A 20,571-nucleotide genomic window follows, 5' to 3' on the forward strand; every position below is an offset into this window, starting at 1 on the left:
ATTAAGTGCTTGACAAAGGCCTCTATGCAGGCCAAAACATTGCTCCTTTGTTCCAGTAATTCTGCTTTTTACAATATCCTGAGTTCCTGGACCTGACTTTCTTCATATCTATCATCTATTTGTTGACATTCTTATATTTTCTCCTCACACTCAGTCTGCCTCCAAATCTTGTATCTTTAAAGTGGCACTCTAACCCCTCCTGCAAAATGAGTATTTCATAACGATAAAATCTGTTAGAATTTATTTGAAATTCTGAGACAAGGTACTTTGTCTCAGTATTTTTCCTACGCCTGACACTTCCACCGCCGTTTAGAAGTGTCAATCCTGCAGCCGTCACTAGGAGGATCCTGCTGTCTCATGGGATCCTCCATACACCTCACTGCTTTACTCTTGTGCATCCGCAAGAGTACAGCAGTGATGTCGGTTCCTGAAGAGGACCGGCCAGAAGAAGATGACGGCACTAGCAAGGGACAGGTTCAGGTAATTTAAACTCACCTTTACCTGCCGCCCCTGGTCATTGGACCCCCAGTGTAGATGTCACCATCGAGGATCTTTGCAAATTACTAGAAGTTGACAGTGCCACTTTAAAAATATTGTCACACTTTTCTAACTCAAGATACAAATAAGGTAATTGTTCACGCACTCAACATTTCCCAACTTGATTACTGCAACTTACTATTCGTCGACCTTCCAAAAACCCACCTTGCCCCTCTTCATTCTGTAATGAAGGCAGCGGCCAGGCTCTTTCCTGACCTCTACTTCTACAACTCGCCCATTAGCCAATCATTAAATTGGATTCCTGTACCCTTCAAGATCCAATTCAGACTTAATAAACTAAGGTACAAAGCCCTCAATAATTCCACTCCTTGCTACATCTTCTCTTTATTCCACAAATATAACCGTTCTTGTTTCCCTCATTCTGTGAGTTACCTTCTCCTGCCATTTTCTAGTTCTCACCCTGCTTCTATCTTTCATTACAATTGCTCTTCTCAGTTCCTTCGCTTCCATAGCCCAGCCCACTCGGTCTCCTTACACTGTTTGGTTCTTCAACACACCCCTTTTAATAGCTCATTTTGACACAGGCATTTTATTTATCAGTCCCTCCTCCCCTCTGTTGTGTATTTCCTCATGTAGGTCTTGACCCCTTCCTCAAAGATTGTAAACTTCATGCAAGGCCATCTTCACCTCTTGGCTCTGTTATATTCTGTATGCCGCTATATACATGATAATAATTAACTATTAATTATTACTATTAATATGGGTAATTTTATTGACTTACCCTACACAGTTTACATAAGGGCCAATTCTATTTGAGGGATAAATCAACAAATTAATCTGATTTTCCTCTAAGAACAAAAACAAACAAAGCCCGCCACCCCTCCAAACAAAAAATCATGACCAAAACACTTTCAATACCTTAACATAAATGTAAACTTTATTGGTCATAACAATTTCGTTCTGCAAGTTTTCATCTTTCATGTCATTCTGAATGAACATTCAAACAAACATCATAGCATTATCTTTTTTTTGTATTTTATTTCTCAATACTGAGACACTAAGCAGCCTCCGCGTTTCTACCTGGAAACTAATTAAAAAAATATTGAAGAAACAAAAAAATTAAATAAAAGCAGCATGAATGGCAGCACCATTAAAGCTAAAAAAAAAAAAAATGAAACCCATTGTATTTTATTTCTTTTCTTTTTTTTTTTTTTTTCAAAAAAAAATTAAAGACATTTTTTTTTTTTTTTAAACTAGCCAGGAAATGTGCTTCTATTCATCACAGGGCTCTACAATGACAACTATATGTGTCCTATATGTTTGCCATTACAGTACGTATACTGTATAGTTACACAAAATAGCAGCCTCTACCCTTCTTGTCTAATGTTCCTCTTATAATCTGCTAATATATTAAACTATCTAACTAATACAATTAAGAAGACTACATTAAAACATTTAACATCAAGATACATTAAGTGCTTTGTTAAAATACTAGGAAATTGTACATATTGTATTTGGCTTTTCTTGACTTCGGTATTATAGACAAAACACATTACGACCTTCATAAGAATATGGCTTGCGATGAGTTGAGTGCTTTCAAACCCAGTTAGGGTTATATTTTGCTTGTATCTTTCACCTGCTTTGAAAGTTCACGGACATATAAAAGTTCAGGAGACTGGAAATAAGACAAGCCTCATGGACTGTGGCTTAAAAGAGAATAGCAGGAAATATTAATCCATTTCAGTTAAAAAAAAATATATATAGCAAAATTATAGTGAGTTGTATTCTCTACTTGTACCACTAGAGGGCACTTTAACCATCTCTGTACTGCTTCAGAAGCAAATACAAAAAAAAAAGCACAGTGTTAGCGTTAACAACTCACGCACAAAGCCCTGCAGTAGTAATCTGATAAGGAAACAGTTCACAAAAGTAGAAAACGTTACATTTTAGGATTTATATAATTATATAATAATATCTATATTGGGCTTTTTTCCCAGGCTTTCTTGTTCCACATCATTCGAAGCAAAACATTTTGATGTCCAAACTAAGCCCTTTTCAAACTATTTTTTCTGTTTGACCTTCCATACAGTCCATGATTAGAGCCCACAGGTAGTTCTGTAGCGAGGGACGAGGCTTTGTTATGTGTGTTTTCAACTCAGCTGTTGATTCAGATCAGCTGTGCAAGTCTTTTGTTCACCTGCACTCGACAGAAGATCTTGCAGATATGGAGAACGACCTAAGTCTTATGTTAATACTATAGCAATCATCTTGGCCAAGAGGTTTAATTTGCATATTATAGGGAACCAAACAGGGTAACACATCGTCAATGAGTCTTTAATTAAACGGATAATTTATAATTAACTTGTCAGATTCATAACACTATAACCAGAACTCGCAACCGTAATAGGGGAGAAATACTAATTTATCTTCACTGTACCTTACTTGATATCACATATTTAAGATTGGATATATTGATCCATGGAATTGAAAAATAAAAAGAAAGAAAGAAAATAATTGTTTCCAATAAAATTGTAGACTGGTAATTTGGGGCCATTAAGCAAATACTCGGTTTCCAGATGACTTGTTAATGGAGCTGACTAATAGAGATCAGCGTTCATCCATTGTTATTATATTGATATAATGCCGAACACATCATATCTTCACTCATTAAGACAGTTATCATGTTATTTCAACCTTACTGGGATTTTCTTTCTCAACCATCTAAGTTCTTGAGATCTGGTTTTCTTTGTGCATTTTTAAAATAATTTGTTTGCTCATAATTGTGTTTACCTTGTTTATTTTTTTTCATTTTAACCATTTGATGACCCTGAGCTATGACTTGGCATTGGATTCCACCATTAATCAGCCTTGGCAGCTTTCCTGGTTTTGGTGATATAGGCTTCAAAGAAGAAATGGCAAAAGAGTACAAAATAGCTGAGGTACATGATGGAGGACCACACAATGTTTTGTACGTGAGACGGACATTGTCCCTGTTGCATCCAGGAGAAGACAAAGTAATTCACCACGCAACCAATAAGCATTTGAGTGATCTGGGACAATGTGATCAGCATGGCAAATTTACGTGAAACCCTAAATCCAGCTGCTCGCAAGGCATAGTAAGAATACATAACAGCATGGACTCCATAGTTCATTGTCATGAACCAACCACCTCCAGCAACCATATCCTTGTAGGAGTACCACGAGTATAGCAACACTGTTATATGGTGATACCAGTGAAGAAAGATGAGCTTCTGCTTCCTAAGAATAATAAAAATAGTGTCTCCTGGAAAATAAAACAACACATGTTAGAAATGATTAACCATTACTATTTCATTATATTAAGATCATGTTGTTTTTTTATGTTAAAATACGTGACAATATGTATACATTTATTAAAGGGACACTATAGTCACCTGAACAACCTTAGCTTAATGAAACAGTTTTGGTGTATAGAACATGCCCCTGCAGCCTCACTGCTCAATCCTCTGCCATTTAGGAGTTAAATCCCTTTGTTTATGAACCGTAGTCACACCTCCCTGCATGTGACTTGCACAGCCTTCCATAAAACACTTCCTGTATAGAGAGCCCTATTTAGCTTTCTTTATTGCAAGTTCTGTTTAATTAAGATTTTCTTATCCCCTGCTATGTTAATAGCTTGCTAGACCCTGCAAGAGCCTCCTGTATGTGATTAAAGTTCAATTTCGAGATTGAGATACAATTATTTAAGGTAAATTACATCTGTTTGAAAGTGAAACCAGTTTTTTTTTCATGCAGGCTCTGTCAATCATAGCCAGGGGAGGTGTGGCTAGGGCTGCATAAACAGAAACAAAGTGATTTAACTCCTAAATGACAGTGAATTGAGCAGTGAAATTGCAGGGGAATGATCTATACACTAAAACTGCTTTATTTAGCTAAAGTAATTTAGGTGACTATAGTGTTCCTTTAAAGTCACATTTTGAGTTTTAAGATGAAAGTTTTAGATAGTGACATCGTAAACAACTTATACACAAAAAGCTCCAATCTCTTATCTGTTTTGTTTATGCACTACAATGATGTAGTATTAAGGCCACTGCTTATTAAAATATGCAAATGCAAGTAATGGACGTTATGGCCATACAAGTAATTGTACGTTGTGTGCTCACATAATGAAAGAGGTTGTGGTGCTTTGCATGTAACTGACATTATTAATTAAAATATTACAATGAGTGCAAACGATACGACAACATAACACTGCAATCTGTCATTTTTATGTACACATCAGAAATGCTTTGATTTACTAACATTTTCTTAGAGGGATTTTTTTTAGAAATGGTTAAACATTAATTGAAATGTATGAATCAATGATAAGACCATCATAATTTATTTATACAATATTGTCTCTAAGAATCAAGAATTTTATCATACTTAAGTGTAAAATTATGGGTGCCGATAGGAAAATACAGTGCTAAGAGCTGATGTGATGAAAAATTAGCTTTGTATAAAACTGACCCATGGTTGGTACAAATCATTACAAGGCTTAGCACAGATTAAGTTATTTGCAGCTTATAAAGAACAGACTATGACTTGTCAGCAGAAATAATATAACCTCCAAACGTTCTTGATCAGAGCATTTGCAATCTATAAGCTATCACAACAATTGTTAATTTAAAACTGATTTGATAAAATATATATTTAAACTAAATTAAAGCCACAATGCTCTAGTTATCACGGCTAGATACTAGCAACCTCAACATAGTATAAAAAAGTAAATAAATACAATAAATGATGGTGGTTTAAGTAGAATACTTTGAAATCCAGTAACTATATTTAGAAAATATTATTGATACTAAACAGAATGCATTGCTCATTAACAAAAAGAAAAACTACAGATATCAATTGAACAGGATAATCCTTTATTGATTATCCAGGCTCTGCTAAGTCTTTTTACATCACACAATAATACTGAATTATTAATATTATTAATACTAAAATACTAAAATACTAAATTTTTCACTTGCATTGGTCAGGTCAAGGATCAAATTCTACAATCTATCCAACTCTAAAAGATTATAGTACAAGATTACTTAATTAATAATTTGGAATATTTGCTATTTTACATCAATAACAATGTATACATATGTATTTACATGTAAACATATAAAGTATATATCTGTAAGGATTATCGTTGAATGACCTCATGTCTCAAATCCCCGTTATTATGTTTAGATTGTAAGCTCACGTGCCATCTCGTTAAGCACTTTGTATAAAAGTACTATATTTAAGAGACTGTAAATGCAAGGGCACTGTCTTCTGTTCCTTTTCTATAAATTTGTGTGTATTTGCTCTCTATACTCCATATAGTAATTACCAATATTTTGTTTGTATAATGCTCTGGATAAAAGCGCTATATAAGAATTCTAAATTGTACATCACAACTGTTTCTTGTCCCCTCCTACTCCCCCCTCTCCCCCCCCCTCAACCCCCCCATGCTTGCCACTCCTAGCTGTAAATACCTTGATATAACTGTTTATCTCTGCTCCCTCCCTAGGCCCATTTCCCATTACATCTTTACTGCAAACCTCTACAATTCTACTCGGCTCAACCCACCCTCCCGCGCACCCAGGTTCCCCCCTCAATTTATAGCATGCTCCTCCAGCTATTTAAAATTCTCTCTCATTTACCTCTTCATTCACTCTATACTCTACCAATAGCTGCAACTCTCTGTTTACTTATTTAGCCATCACTTCCAAATTTCCCCAGCTACCTCTTGTCTCAAATCCCCACGGTATCCTTTTTAATTGTAAGCTCATGGGCTATCTAGCTATGCATTTTGTATAGAAGAGATTAAATGGCCAGATCTCAGCTTACAGGCAGGGCCCTCTCTACCTTTTGTATTTGTCTGTGTATATTGTTTGTTCTCCACTAATTGTACAGCGCTGTGGAATCTGTTGGCGCTTTATAAATACCAGTTATAATAATAATAATAATTACTGTTAAATAAATGAAAACCATCATAAATTATGTAGGTATTAGAGCTATTATTCCCAAACTAGTCCTCAACGCATCCCTACCAGTCCAGGATTTAGGGATTACCCAGTTGTGTATAAGGACTTCTAAAAACCTTACAACAACTGGGTAATCACTAAATCATGGACAAGTAGGGGTGCCCTGGTTAGAGTCTGTATTCAAAGTATATTAATATTAGTTTTAACAGTTCTAATTGAATTAAACTCCAGGACCGACACATTAAGGCTTACATATGATGCAGGACAACATCATTTGATGCTGCTCCAGACATAAAACTGCCGTGAAGTCAAAAAGAAATCCAGACACACAGGGTGTAGTTAAGACAGCTTTACTGGAAACAAGCCAAAGGACAACGTTTCAGCTTTGTCCCATAGACTTTTTCAAGTAATGTAATCTAAACGTGCTGTGGGAGCCAATCACAGTCAATACTTGCATTAGTGCTGAAACCACTAAAACTTCATCCACATTTAGGGCACAACACTCAATATATTGTACTAAAAGAGGAAGTAAACCAGAAAAGGATGATGTTTAAAATAATCTTTATTGAATTAAAAATAAATTCATAATACCTACATTGAATGTATCATTCTGTCTAAAAAATATAATTTCTAAAAGTGTCATGTATAATATAGAAATAGTAATAAATGCTACCACTGTTAACAAGAAAAACATCTACTCTCCCCCACATCTGATAAATATGTCATTCAGCATTTCAAACCTTAACTTCAAATGTAACACCACCCTAATACTAAGGACCGGAGGAGTACATAGCAGGAAGAAATTCACTTACCTAGCTCTGGTGCTTTGCTAAGTACAAAGGCATATGCCCAGAATTTGCTGACTGGTCCATAATAGAAACTCTGGTCACAAACAGACTGCTTCAGTCCTTTGGTCATCAAAATATACAACATGTAAGCACCTGTCCGAACAGCACCAAACATACTAAAGAAAAGAAAGAAGGGATAATGTATTCATCAAATTAGACAGAATTTTCAACAAACTATTAAATTGTACATCTTTTGCAAACAGGACTCTACAAACGTGACTTTATAGCCATATCTATAAATCCCTTATTCTGATTTCTGAGTGTGTGCAGTGGTTATGGTACAAAAGGGAAAAAATCCAGATTTTTTTTTTTTTTTAAACAAACTGGTTTAGAGTGGTTTGACTAATACATGTTGCTCTCCTTTGCACTCATAATCAGCACTTTCTGACCACACTAATAATGTGCAATTTACACATCCATGTTACCAATATCAAGTCCACCCAACTTGAATGGTAGTGATTGGTTGAGAATGCTAGAAAAGGAATGGCTTCTGCTCTCAGCCAATGAATGTCCTATGTGAGTTATACTGTGAATTGGAGGTGTAAATTCCTCATTATCAGTGTTGATGGAGGGATGATATGAGGAGTGAGAAAGAGTTACAAAATGGTTTGACAAAAAACATGGCACAACACAAAAGCCTCTATGCACCATAACAACTACACTGAGCTGTACTAGTAGTTACAATTTTCTCCTAAACCGAAAAAAAAGTATACATATCATTTGATGTTTGCAAGATGCTGGTGATGGAAGGGATATCTCCACAATGTACAAATAGAAGTTACTGTTAGATAGACTGTAACAATGTCTATATATTATTGTATTTATGTCAGGGATGTTCATGCTTGCTCCTTAATTGCAATTTTTCTAAAATTAGAAAAAAACTTTCAAAAAAAATAACTGAAAATGAAAACCACACAGCATGTTTAGGGAAGGAACAGTAATAAAGAGTTAAATATACTTGTGAGATTCAATAGGGCTGTGTTGCTTGCAATTGTAGATAGAGATTACATCACAGAGATGGGACTGTCATCTCCAAGAAATGTTAGTAATGGATTTAGGATAAAATGAACACAGAACATCCTACAGAACACATAATACAGAAAACTTAAGTTTATTAAGAAGATCATTTGGCAGGTGTGAAGAAAGAAGGAAAGGCATTGCTTTTGTAGTAGTGCTTCAGATTATATGCAATTGATGTATCTTCTAATACTCTGATTTTATGAAGATTCCACCATTTAATATTATTTTATAATCAAAAACTACCAGGGACAGTGATCCACTTCTACCATATTCCTTGAAGCCACTGTTCCAAGAAAACACCAATAAGCTGTGAAATTTAACCAATGCATAGGTTGTTTCTGATCCAACAAAGCTGAGAGACTCAACAATATCATGCGTAGACTATGTGACATTAACAGCAAGAGATGGCAGAAAAGCAGTTTAACCCCTTAAGGACCAAACTTCTGGAATAAAAGGGAATCATGACATGTCACACATGTCATGTGTCCTTAAGGGGTTAAATGAGATTTGTAACAAAAAAATGCAAATCTAGGTACAAAATTAGTTAAAAGAACACTCCAAACACCCAAAAAACTACAGAGTTGTCAAATGACAAAGTCAGTCAACGAGCTTGCCTTGCACAGAAGGTCTTAATTCAGGAGAGTAGTGTCCACTTCCAGCAACAGAGTGGTGGGAAGCAGTACACGGCGACCCCAGATAAGAAGTCAAACTTTTAGCAAGTGGTTTGACAACTTAAATTGGAGGGAATTAATAAAGCACTCCTGCCACTATAACCACTTCAACATGCTGTTGTAATTATCTTTGATATTGGCATACCCCGTATCCAAATTACACCACCTTCAGCTCTCCAATCTTGCAGAAACCTCTACTGCCTTGATCTCCTGCATTTCCTCAAAACTCCAAACTCTCCTTTTACCCATCTCAAATCTCACTTGCCCTAACGCTGCAACTTCACTCTACAACTCCACTCTCTCCTCTCAACTAGACATCATGGCACCTCCTACATTTAAACGCTGCAAGCGTTCCCAATTACAACCCTGGCACACCAAACTGACCTGATAACTCCAAAAATGTTCCAGAACTGCTGAACACTGTTGGAGACAGTCTCACTCTGCACCGGACTTCCTCCACTATAAATGTTTGCTGCACTTCTACAGTCTGGCTCTTTCCTCTGCCAAAGTAAATTACTTCAACACCCTCATAAGCACACTATCCCGCCAACCCAAATGCCTATTTAATGCTCTCCTTCGCCCTGTTGTTCCCCCTCCTCCGACCACCCCTCAAACTTTGCAACTCACTTCACTGAGAAGATTTCTACAATCAAGGAAGAGATCTCTAACTTCTCTCCCTCCCCTTCCAATACATTACCAAACCCCACTCCCTCCGCTGTTCTATGCTCATACTACAACGGAAGATGTTTCTGCTCTGCTCCAGTCCTCCTGTCCCCTCATCTGTTCCCTCGATCCTATTTCCTCATACCTGTCCAAAACAGAACTTCTAGTCTTTCCTCCCTCAAGTGTTATTACTCCCATGACTGTCTCTCTCCAAGCCAACAGCGCCACCATCACCTCTAGAACTAATTGAACCAATTCTGGGCACTAACCATGCTAGTGGTTGCTATAAACAAAGCCCAGCATTAGGCATTACTGGCCCCCCAAAAAACAGTATGTAGTAACCCCATATCTTCCCACACTATGAGTAGGCCTAAGTATGAAGCCATACTGTGATATATGCACTTCAGTGACAATTCAAAGTACCCCCCAAAAGGTCATCCACAGTATGATCAACTATTCAAAATACACCTTCTAATGTCCCACTTTAAAGCGGCACTGTCATGCCGAACTTACCTTTCCTCAATCTCTTCCTCTTCTCCCCCTCTCTCAGGATCTGTTATTCTTTTCTTCCTGTCTTCTTTAGTTTTCTTTAAAATCATAAGACAAAGTAGGGACTCTGTCTTATGGAGGATTTCTCCGCTTGACCAGCTCAGACCAGCGGAGGAGCAAAGTGTGCTTCATTTCCGCTGGTCAGAGCAATTTTCCCATAATCCTTACCTTTCCTCTGTGTTCCCGCGATGCTTCCTGTCATTTTAGACAAAACTGCCGAATCGCGTTCTAACTGAATGAGAACAGTATGTTCGTTTGTTTTAGAACGCAATTCGGCACTTTGTTCGGATCGCAATTTCATTCTAATGAATGAAACTCCGATCCTATTCATTGCTGTGGCTGCATCTTGCAGCCGCTTAGTAGATAACTCCCTAATTCCCACGGTATCAGGGAGCTATCTACTAAAAAGCTGAAAGGCCTAAACTGGTCTTTCAGCCAAATTTACTAACACTAAGTAAAAATGACTTAGTATTAGTAAATAATATGCCCCTACTCGCTATACCACGAGTAGGGGCATGTCTAGTAAGCAGTAAGCAGCCTGTGGCTGCTCACTGTAAAAAAAAAAAACAGAACACCTATTGGCCCCCACCCCTTAACGACGGGTGGGGGCCCTAAAGTAAAATAAGGGAGGGAGCCATAAAGATAATGGGGCTGGTGGCCATAAAGATAATGGGGGGGGGTCCCTCCCTGTAAAATAAGGGAGGGAGCCATAAAGATGAGCGGTGGGTGGGGGCCATAAAGATAATGGGGGGGGGACCTACTGTCCTCCCCCCTGGCTCCCACCCCTGCGCGGTGGGTGGGGGCCATAAATTACAATGGGGGGGACCTACTGTCCTCCCCCCCGGCCCCCACCCCTGGGCGGCGGGTGGGGGCCATAATGGTAATAAGGGGGGGGGACCTACTGTCCTCCCCCCCCCGGCCCCCACCCCTGGGCGGCGGGTGGGGGCCATAATGATAATGGGGGGGACCTACTGTCCTCCTCCCGCCCCCACCCCTGGGCGGCGAGTGGGGGCACTAAGTCAATTCCCCCCCCCCCCACCCCCCATCAAGGTGACTAGGGGTCCCCAAGCCCCTAGTCACCCACCCACCACCCAAATAGAAATGCCACTACCTACCCCCCTCACCCTAAAAAATAGTGAGGGGGGAATAAAATTGCTAACATGTAAAGTAAAATTAAACTTACCATTCGACGTCTTCTTTTTTCTAAAATCTTCATTTTTCAGCCCCAAAAAAGGCCAAATAAAAAACCATCATACCCGTCGAACTAAAAATAAAATAAAAAACCCGAGCGCAAAAAAAAAAACCCAACGGAAAAGAAAAAACCCGAGCACAAAAAAAATAATCCATCTTCACCCATGGAAGGCTCCGCGCAGACTGAGCTCCGAAGGGCGGGGGAAGGCTTATAAAGCCTTGCCCCGCCCTGCAATTAGGCTAAGAACACTCTGATTGGTGGGTTTAAGCCAATCAGAGTGGTCTTTGTCATTTTACAAGCGTGGGAAAGTTCTTTGGAATTTTCCCACGCTTGTAAAATGACACCGAGAACTGTGATTGGATGGATTTCAAGCCATCGAATCACAGTGCTCTGTGTCATTTTACAAGCGTGGGAAAGTTCTTTGGAATTTTCCCACGCTTGTAAAATGACACAGAGCACTGTGATTGGATGGCTTGAAATCCATCCAATCACGTTGCTCTGTGTCATTTTACAAGCGTGTGAAAGTTATTTGGAATTTTCCCACGCTTGTAAAATGACACAGAGCACTGTGATTGGATGGCTTGAAATCCATCCAATCACAGTGCTCTGTGTCATTTTACAAGCGTGGGAAAATTCCAAAGAACTTTCCCATGCTTGTAAAATGACACAGAGCACTGTGATTGGATGGCTTGAAATCCATCCAATCACAGTGCTCTGTGTCATTTTACAAGCGTGGGAAAGTTCTTTGGAATTTTCCCACGCTTGTAAAATGACACAGAGCACTGTGATTGGATGCACTGTGATTGGATGGATTTCAAGCCATCCAATCACAGTGCTCTGTGTCATTTTACAAGCGTGGGAAAGTTCTTTGGAATTTTCCCACGCTTGTAAAAATACACAGAGCACTGTGATTGGATGGCTTGAAATCCATCCAATCACAGTGCTCTGTGTCATTTTACAAGGGTGGCCCCCACCCGCCGCCCAGGGGTGGGGGCCGGGGGGAGAGGACAGTAGGTCCCCCCCCTCATTACCATTAAGGCCCTAACCCGCCGCCCAGGGGTGGGGGCCGGCGGGGGAGGACAGTAGGTCCCCACCCCCTATTACCATTTTTTTTTACAGTGAGCAGCCACAGGCTGCTCACTGTTTAGTGGGCATGCCCCTACTCGCAGTATGGCGAGTAAGGGCATTGGGGAGATTTTAATCTCCCTTATGCTATTATGGGGGTCATATTGACCCCCATAGAGTGAGGGGGGGACCTGGGGGGAAGCACAGCTCCCTGCCGCTTCTGTCTTTACATATTACAAGGAGGGAGCTGCACGCCGGTAGCTCCCTCCTTGTAATAAACCGAACAAACAAACGAACACTGATATATTTGTTTGTTCGTTTGATTTTTTTCTATTCATTCATTCGTCTGTCTGATGAATGAATGAATAGGTGAAATTCACGTTCGCATGTCCAGGTGTTTCACTGGGCATGTGCGGGAATCTCACAGTCTGTGTAGTGTGGGTAGATGACGTGTCCCACAGGGACTTCACCTACCCACACAAAGATGGCGGCGCCCTGAAAAAAGATTGGGGCAGAAGATAAAGAATAAAAAATAGGTATTGTGGGGGGCTTAGGGGCATTTGGGGGTGACTAGGGAGTCGATTGGATGTAGTGGAGGCGGGAGGGGGGGATAAAAAAAAAAGCGGGATTCGGCATGACAGTGCCGCTTTAACAAACAATTTGCCACAATGTATAACCCCTCCCTACCCCAAAGACTGGGATTTAAACAATACATCCCAGCCAAGGGATCACAGTATGGGATAAAACTGTAAAAACTGTGTGAAGGCAGCAGTGACTATGTAAATCCCCCCCAAGGGTTCAGTCTTCACAGACCAGTATATTCAGATCACCATGTGTTGGCTGGAGTAAATATACTCAAAAAAAGAAAATGAAATTGTAGTGCAAAATCGGGTATGCAGTAAAAAACGATTTAACTTACATATGGGTTTAAAACAGTGGATGTAATTGATCAGTCACCACTAAACAAAGTTTAAATGTTCGCAGTCAACAAAACGACATGCAAATCAAAGACAAATATGTGTTTAACTATAAATATAATATTATAAATGCATAAATATTATTATTGCATAAATTATGAACGTATCAGAGCAAATATTTGTCACTCTTTGTTAAAGGACCACTCTAGTGCCAGGAAAACATACTCGTTTTCCTGGCTCTAGAGTGCCCCGAGGGTGCCCCCACCCTCAGGGACCCCCTCCTGTCCAGCTCTGGAAAGGGGAAAGGGGTCAAAACTTACCTTTTTCCAGCGCTGGGCGGGGAGCTCTCCTCCTCCGATCCTCCTCTTCTCCTTCCCGTCGGCTGAATGCGCACGCGCGGCAAGAGCTGCGCGCGCATTCAGCCGGTCACATAGGAAAGCATTCATAATGCTTTCCTATGGACGCTTGCGTGCTCTCACTGTGATTTTCACAGTGAGAATCACGCAAGCGCCTCTAGCGGCTGTCAGTGAGACAGCCACTAGAGGAAATAGGGGAAGGCTTAACCCATTCACAAACATAGCAGTTTCTCTGAAACTGCTATGTTTATGAAAAAATGGGTTAACCCTAGAAGGACCTGGCACCCAGACCACTTCATTAAGCTGAAGTGGTCTGGGTGCCTAGAGTGGTCCTTTAAGCCATCTCTGTTTAGAAGCTTTAAATCAAAGTTTCTTATTGAGAACCACAGGTAATTAGACTGTTATAACTAGAAAATACACCTGAAAAAGATTGCCTTTGACTGCCCATGAGCAATTGACAGGAACACATGAATGAGCAAAATTATTTTTTCTGTTCCCCACTGAAAGTTTTACCCTGATTTTGAATTGTATTGGGTTTCATTATTAGGACTGGGCATTACTACATAAAGGTTTGACTTTTGGGGTTTGATTTTTAAATATAGGTAGTTCATTAAAATAATAATAATAATAATAATAATAATAATAATAATAATAATAATAATAATAACACTCCCACTTAACCCCTTAAGGACTCAGCTTCAGAAGCTTGTCTTACGCTTAATGACACAAGCAATTTTTGCATTTTCTTGCTGTATGCGTTCAACTTCAATTTGCATCTCTCTCGTTTATTGCACCGACGCATATTATATACTGTTTTTAGAGGACAGAAAGGGCTGTAATTTGATGTAACATATATATATATATATATAAATGCTTATTTATTATTAAAAAAATACAGAAAAATGCAAAGAAAATGAAAAGTTTTGAGTTTTTTGTACAGTTTTTGGAATAATAATGTGTGCCTAATTAGTGCATGTTAAAGAAAGTAATTAAAAATAAATTCATTTAGTTGTTCTGATTTACAGAATATATAATGTGTCTGGGATTTTCAGTTTTCTTTGGTAGTTACAGGTCACATAGCACAAGGAGTAAAATAAACTTTTAATATGGAGCGATTTTAGAATTTGGTATGTTTGTTTTGTAAGCTTAATAGCCATAAAAGAAAACAAAATTGCCACACAAAAGTATATATTTATATAAAGTAGACATCACAGGCTATTGTCCTAAGGTTGTCTTGACACTTTCTAAGTAGCCATTTCACCGCCAATGTCTGCTACATATTGGAGTAAAATTTTGTATTTTGGGGTTTTTGGCACACAAACTTATAACAAAGAACTTCTCATGTGTATTTTGTAAAATTGGTGTGTGCTATTCCTGTACAAGGTTTTATTATGTGTTCAGTTACTTCTGCTGAGTACAACGGTACCCCCATTGTATGTCTTTGGCACTATTTCGTGAAGCTACAGTGCCATATAGGAGACCTGTCCGTTTCAACATTTACAGTAGAATTTTGAGAGGCGGATTTAATGGGCCTATGCTTCAATTTGGGGTATTATAGCAGTTTGACTGTTCAAAAAAACCTCACAAAGGCCTATGTAAAAGTAGACACCTCAGGGTATCTCATATGGTGCATATTGTGCTTTAACATGCCCCCATTTTTTCACCAATATATGCCAAAGTATATGGTAAAATATAATTTTGGGCATTTTTTACATACGGATTGCATTTTTGCTGGGCATTTTGTACATTTCATATGTGCCACTAAGTTCAAACCCCCCAAATTATGCTCAGCTAAGCCTTCTGAGTAAAACAATATGCCCAATGTATGACCTAGACACTATTTTGTGAAGTTACACTGCTGTTAAAGAGACATAACAAGTTAAGTTTTTTAAGTGTGAATTTTCATGGAGGGTTTTGATGTGTCCGTGTCCCACTTTGGAGCACTTGAGCAGGCTACATATTACAACTACACTATAAGGCATACCATTTCTTAAAGAAGACATCCCAGGGCAATTCAAAAGGCATATTTTGAACCTTAGCGTGGGATAATTTTTCCGCTAGCTTGTATCAAATGTAGTGGTAAAACGCATTTTTTCTGCCTTTTTGACACACAAAGTGAGTTTGCGCAGTATATTTTTCAAACCTTATGTGTACTACGACTGTATAATACTTCATATGTTGCTCAACTATGTCGGCTGAGTACAGCAATACCCCCGTATGTACCTTTGCCAGGTATATGCGGACATTGAAGGGGCACATTTGAGACACAGCCATTCCATTTTTTTTTCAAACTTTGAATTTTTACGCTGTGTCCATGTCCCATTTTAGAGTATTTTACAAGGCTATATAATCCAATTACTCCATAAAGGCATACCATTTCTTAAAGAAGACATCCCAGGGCAATTCAAAAGGCATATTTTGAACCTTAGCGTGGGATATTTTTTCCGCTAGCTTGTACCAAGTGTAGTGGTAAAAAGCATTTTTTCTGCCTTTTTGACACACAAAGTGAGTTTGCGCAGTATATTTTGCAAACCTTATGTGTACTACGACTGTATAATACTTAATATGTTGCTCAGCTATGTCGTCGAGTACAGCAATATCCCCGTATGTACCTTTGCCAGGTATATGTGGACATTGAAGGGGCACATTTGAGACACAGCCTTTCCAGTTTTTTTCAAACTTTGAATTTTTATGCTGTGTCCATGTCCCATTTTAGAGTATTTTACAAGGCTATATAATCCAATTACTCCATAAAGGCATACCATTTCTTGAAGAAGACATCCCAGGGTAATTCAAAAGGCATATTTTGAACCTTAGCGTGGGATCATTTTTCCGCTAGCTTGTACCAAGTGTAGTGGTAATGAGCATTTTTTAATGTATTTTTTTACTTGGTAAATCTTTTTTTACTTTGTAAAACTTTTTTTACTTTGTAAAACCCGTTTTTAAACTTTTTTTTTTTTACTTATTAAATGTTTTACATTTTCTTAACTTTTCTTACACTTTTACATTTTTTTCTAAACTTTTCTTTTACCGTTAACCCCTAACTAGCAGTAAGCAGCACTAACAGTAAATTCACCATTTTCCCATAACTCCCACCCACCCCAGCTAGCAAAATATATAATTATAAAATATTTAAATGAATTAATTAAATAAATTGAACCCCTGAGGGTTAAAAAAATAAATAAAAGTTAATCCTCAGGGGTTAAAAAAAAATTAGATCACAGTATAATACTGCGATCTGTATGTTGATCACTGTAGGCAGTGATCAACTGGCAGGGAAGGGGTTAATTTTTATTTAGACTGGGTAAAGGGGGGTGGTATTTTGTTTTTTACTTAAACGTTACTAAAACAGTTAACACATTTTTTTTTTAACCTTTTTTAAGCTTATTTTAAAAAAAATTTAACGTTAACCCCGAGTTAGCCTAACACCAAATTCCCCAATTCTCCACTAACTTCCACCCATCCCAGCTAGCTAAATATCTAATTTTTAAATATTTAAATTAATTAATACAATAAATTTAACCCCTGAGGGTTAAAAAAAAAGAATAATTAACCCTCAGGGGTTAAAAAAAAAAAAGTCAGATGACATTAAAATGTATACCCTGCCAATTGATCACTGTAGTCAGTGATCAATTGGCAGGGAAGGGGTTAATTTTATTAAAACAGGGGAAAGGGGGGGGTGAGATTTAACTTTATTTATTTTTTTCCACCAGGGGGCAGGATCAGTGAAGATCCGTCTCCCTGCACTTCACACAGAACCCGGAAGTGCAATGAGGCGGAAGGTAAGTACATTGAGCACATGTGCCCGCTCTGACATGCTGTCAGAGTGGGCACATGAGCTGGGGCAGCCCGATCGGGTGCTCCCGGTCTGCCTCTAATACAGCGATTGCGGCGATCTGGGGTTAACTTTTGTAAATGACGGAAATTTTCCGTCAACGGTCCTTAACTGAAGGACAAGGTTGACGGAAAATTTCCGTCACCGGTCGGGAAGGGGTTAAGTTTGATTGTAAACCCACATATCATTTTAGGGTGTACATTGTATTCTTATTGCATTGTACTTTGTTTAGTTTCTAGATTATATTATCAAGATCTGCAATCCTCCCAATAATAGACAGTCCAAAAAAGCACTCAGGTCAGAGTTATGTAGCCTGAGTAATCATAGAGGAAAGTTTAAGCAAGGGGTGGCTAGTTTCCAATCCAACGTAGAGTTCCAGGATGTTGTCGAGCAAGTGCCTGTCATCATAAAGAGGTCACTCCGGCTTAGTGGAAGGGGCTTCCCCTAACTTTCAGTGATTTTCATTAGCCCTCCGCTTCCTTTCTTCCTTCCACTTCCTCCAATTAGCGTTATTCTAGGTGTCTAGGTTAGGTATAGCAGTGGTGGTAAATGGGTGAACTTCTGCCTGGAAAGTAGATGGACATAGGGTGGTGGAGGGAGGAGTGTGAAGTAGCTATTTTGTTTGTGCGATCGAAACAGGCTCCGTCACAGGTATTATATGAATTATACACTGTGTTTCACTCTCAGAGATGGCATCTGTGTGTTTCCTGAAGATTTTGGCACACTATTATAGGAACAGTGAGTCACGCTACTCAAAACTTGTATAGAGTATTTTGTGGGGGAAAACTGTCCATGGCTGATTACAGCTAAACCTACATAATAATAACAAAGCATTTAACCAGGAATGGTACATTCAGATTGCTCTGGTTTTCAAGTACGTCCTGGGCATGTTACTTTTGCCTGTCACCCAGGGAATGTTACTATTACCCAATTGAATGGTACTCATTTTATGTACCTTTGAAGGATGAAGGGCTGAATCAACCCTACCAGGATTTGAACCTGTGACTCCCTATGGGTGAACGGATTCTACTGACGTCGTTTGTGCAATCTAAAGCAGAAAATTGAACAGTGATAACATTTAAATGAGGGTCATATGTTCAATAAAGATTATGCTCCCTGCATGAATACAAATAAATATATTTTATGATGGCATATTCATTACAAATCATCATATTTTATATACATTTTGTATAGATATTTTTAAAGAAATGTCCATTTAAAAATAAATGAAGTCCTATATTGCACACCGTAATAAAATGTGCTGTGTATGCTTACATACACTGATAAGCCACAACGTTAAAACTAGTTGCCTAATATAGTGTAGGTTACCCTCGTGCTGCCAAAACAGCTCTGATGCATTGAGGCATGGACTCCACAAGACCTCTGAACATGTTCTGTGGTATCTGACACCAAGAAATTAGCAGCTGATCCTTTAAGTCCTGAAAGTTGCGAGGTGGGGCCTCCATGGGTCAGATTTGTTGTTCCAGCACATCCCAAGATGGAAGATCATGAATTCCGATCCATGCTACGGCCTGCAGCCACTTAGTAGATAGCTGAAAGATAAATGGCCCCATGGTTGGTCACCAACCATGCCCCACGAGTGGGGGCTATTTAATTAAATGAGGGACATAGGGTCCCCCCTCCCCATTTTTTTTAGGGCCCCCACCCGCCGCTCATGGGTGGTGACCAGAGGGGGACAATAGGCCCCCCTTATTGTCAATTAGGGCCTCCACCCGCCGCTCATGGGTGGGGTCGAGGGGGAGGACAGTAGGTGCTACCCCTAATTGTCTTTTAGGCCCCCCACTGCCATTCATGGGTGGGGGTGAGCGGGGGGAGGGGAGGACAGTAGGTTCCCCCCATTGTCATTGTAATATTCAACCCAATAAAGTGAGGGAGGGCATGGGGGGCTTAGGAAGTGGCGGGGAACACTGCTCCCTGCTGCTTCTATTTTTTTACATACTGTATTACAAGGAGGGAGCTGCGATCCGGTAGCTCCCTCCTTGTAATAAACTGAACGAATTAAAAAACGAACACCGACATTCAGTGTTTGTTCGTCTGAAATTTTTATTCATTCGTCTTTCTGACGAATTAATAAATAGATGAAATTCCCATCTGAATTTCGGACAATAGCGAATGCCCCAGTGTTTTTTTTATAGGGCTATCTAGTGTGGGCAGATGAAGTGTCCCACAGGGCCTTTATCTGCCCACACAAAGATGGCGGCCCCCAGGACCTACATCCAGGCACAGAATAAAGATTAAAAAATAGGTAATATGGGAGTCCTAGGGGGATTTGGGGGTGGCTAGGGGGGCAATTAAATGTAGTGGAGTCGGGAGGGGGGGGGGTTAAAAACATGGATGCAGCCATGACAGTGCCGCTTTAAGTTAGAAATGTAATTTATCGCAAACTGTAAAATGTACTTATATCAAACTATATACTGTCTAAAATAAACCGTTTTCTACTTTATCTATACAAGTCATATTGTCCATATGAAGTAGTTCATTATTGGTCCTTTGGGCTTGAAATCCAATAAGATTTACAGTCATTAATTGGCAACAATAGAACCACAGATGCAAATAATGTAACCGGAGCATCACTTCTGTACAAAAAAATAGTGTAATAGAGAGTGCATTGCTCAGCAATAGTAATGAACCAGTGGAATTCTTCAACGGCAATACTCACAGAATAAGTAGTCATTTTGCAAATGGTCATTCATGCAAAAAAAGAACACTGCTTTCAGACTAATCAGCACATTCACCGAAGGCATGTTATGATGAGCTTCCTAATTAACTTAAAGGAACACTACAGTCACCAAAACAGCTTTAACTTAATGAAGCAGTTTTTGTGTATAGATCAAGCCGCTGAAGTTTCACTGCTCAATTAACTGCCATTTAGAGTAAAATCACTTTTGTTTCTGTTTATGCAGCACTGGCCACAACTACCCTGGCTCTGGCTGACAGCCTAACATGAATGAC

General features: G+C 39.1%; 1 protein-coding gene across 2 annotated transcripts in view; it reads right to left on the minus strand.

The window, feature by feature from the left end:
- Window positions 1–1,413: 1,413 nt before the first annotated feature.
- ELOVL6 (ELOVL fatty acid elongase 6) overlaps window positions 1,414–20,571 on the minus strand; it is a 144,804-nt gene continuing 125,646 nt past the window's right edge. For both annotated transcript variants that reach the window (XM_063458355.1, XM_063458354.1), the window contains 2 exons: window positions 7,295–7,446; window positions 1,414–3,781 (listed from right to left, as the gene is read on the minus strand). In XM_063458355.1, coding sequence (XP_063314425.1) covers window positions 3,357–3,781; window positions 7,295–7,446 — 577 coding nt within the window. In that variant the 3' untranslated portion in view covers window positions 1,414–3,356. The remainder of the gene's footprint in view (window positions 3,782–7,294; window positions 7,447–20,571) is intronic.

Source organism: Pelobates fuscus, chromosome 6, assembly GCF_036172605.1.
Source record: "Pelobates fuscus isolate aPelFus1 chromosome 6, aPelFus1.pri, whole genome shotgun sequence".
NCBI classification, from domain to species: Eukaryota; Metazoa; Chordata; class Amphibia; order Anura; family Pelobatidae; genus Pelobates; species Pelobates fuscus.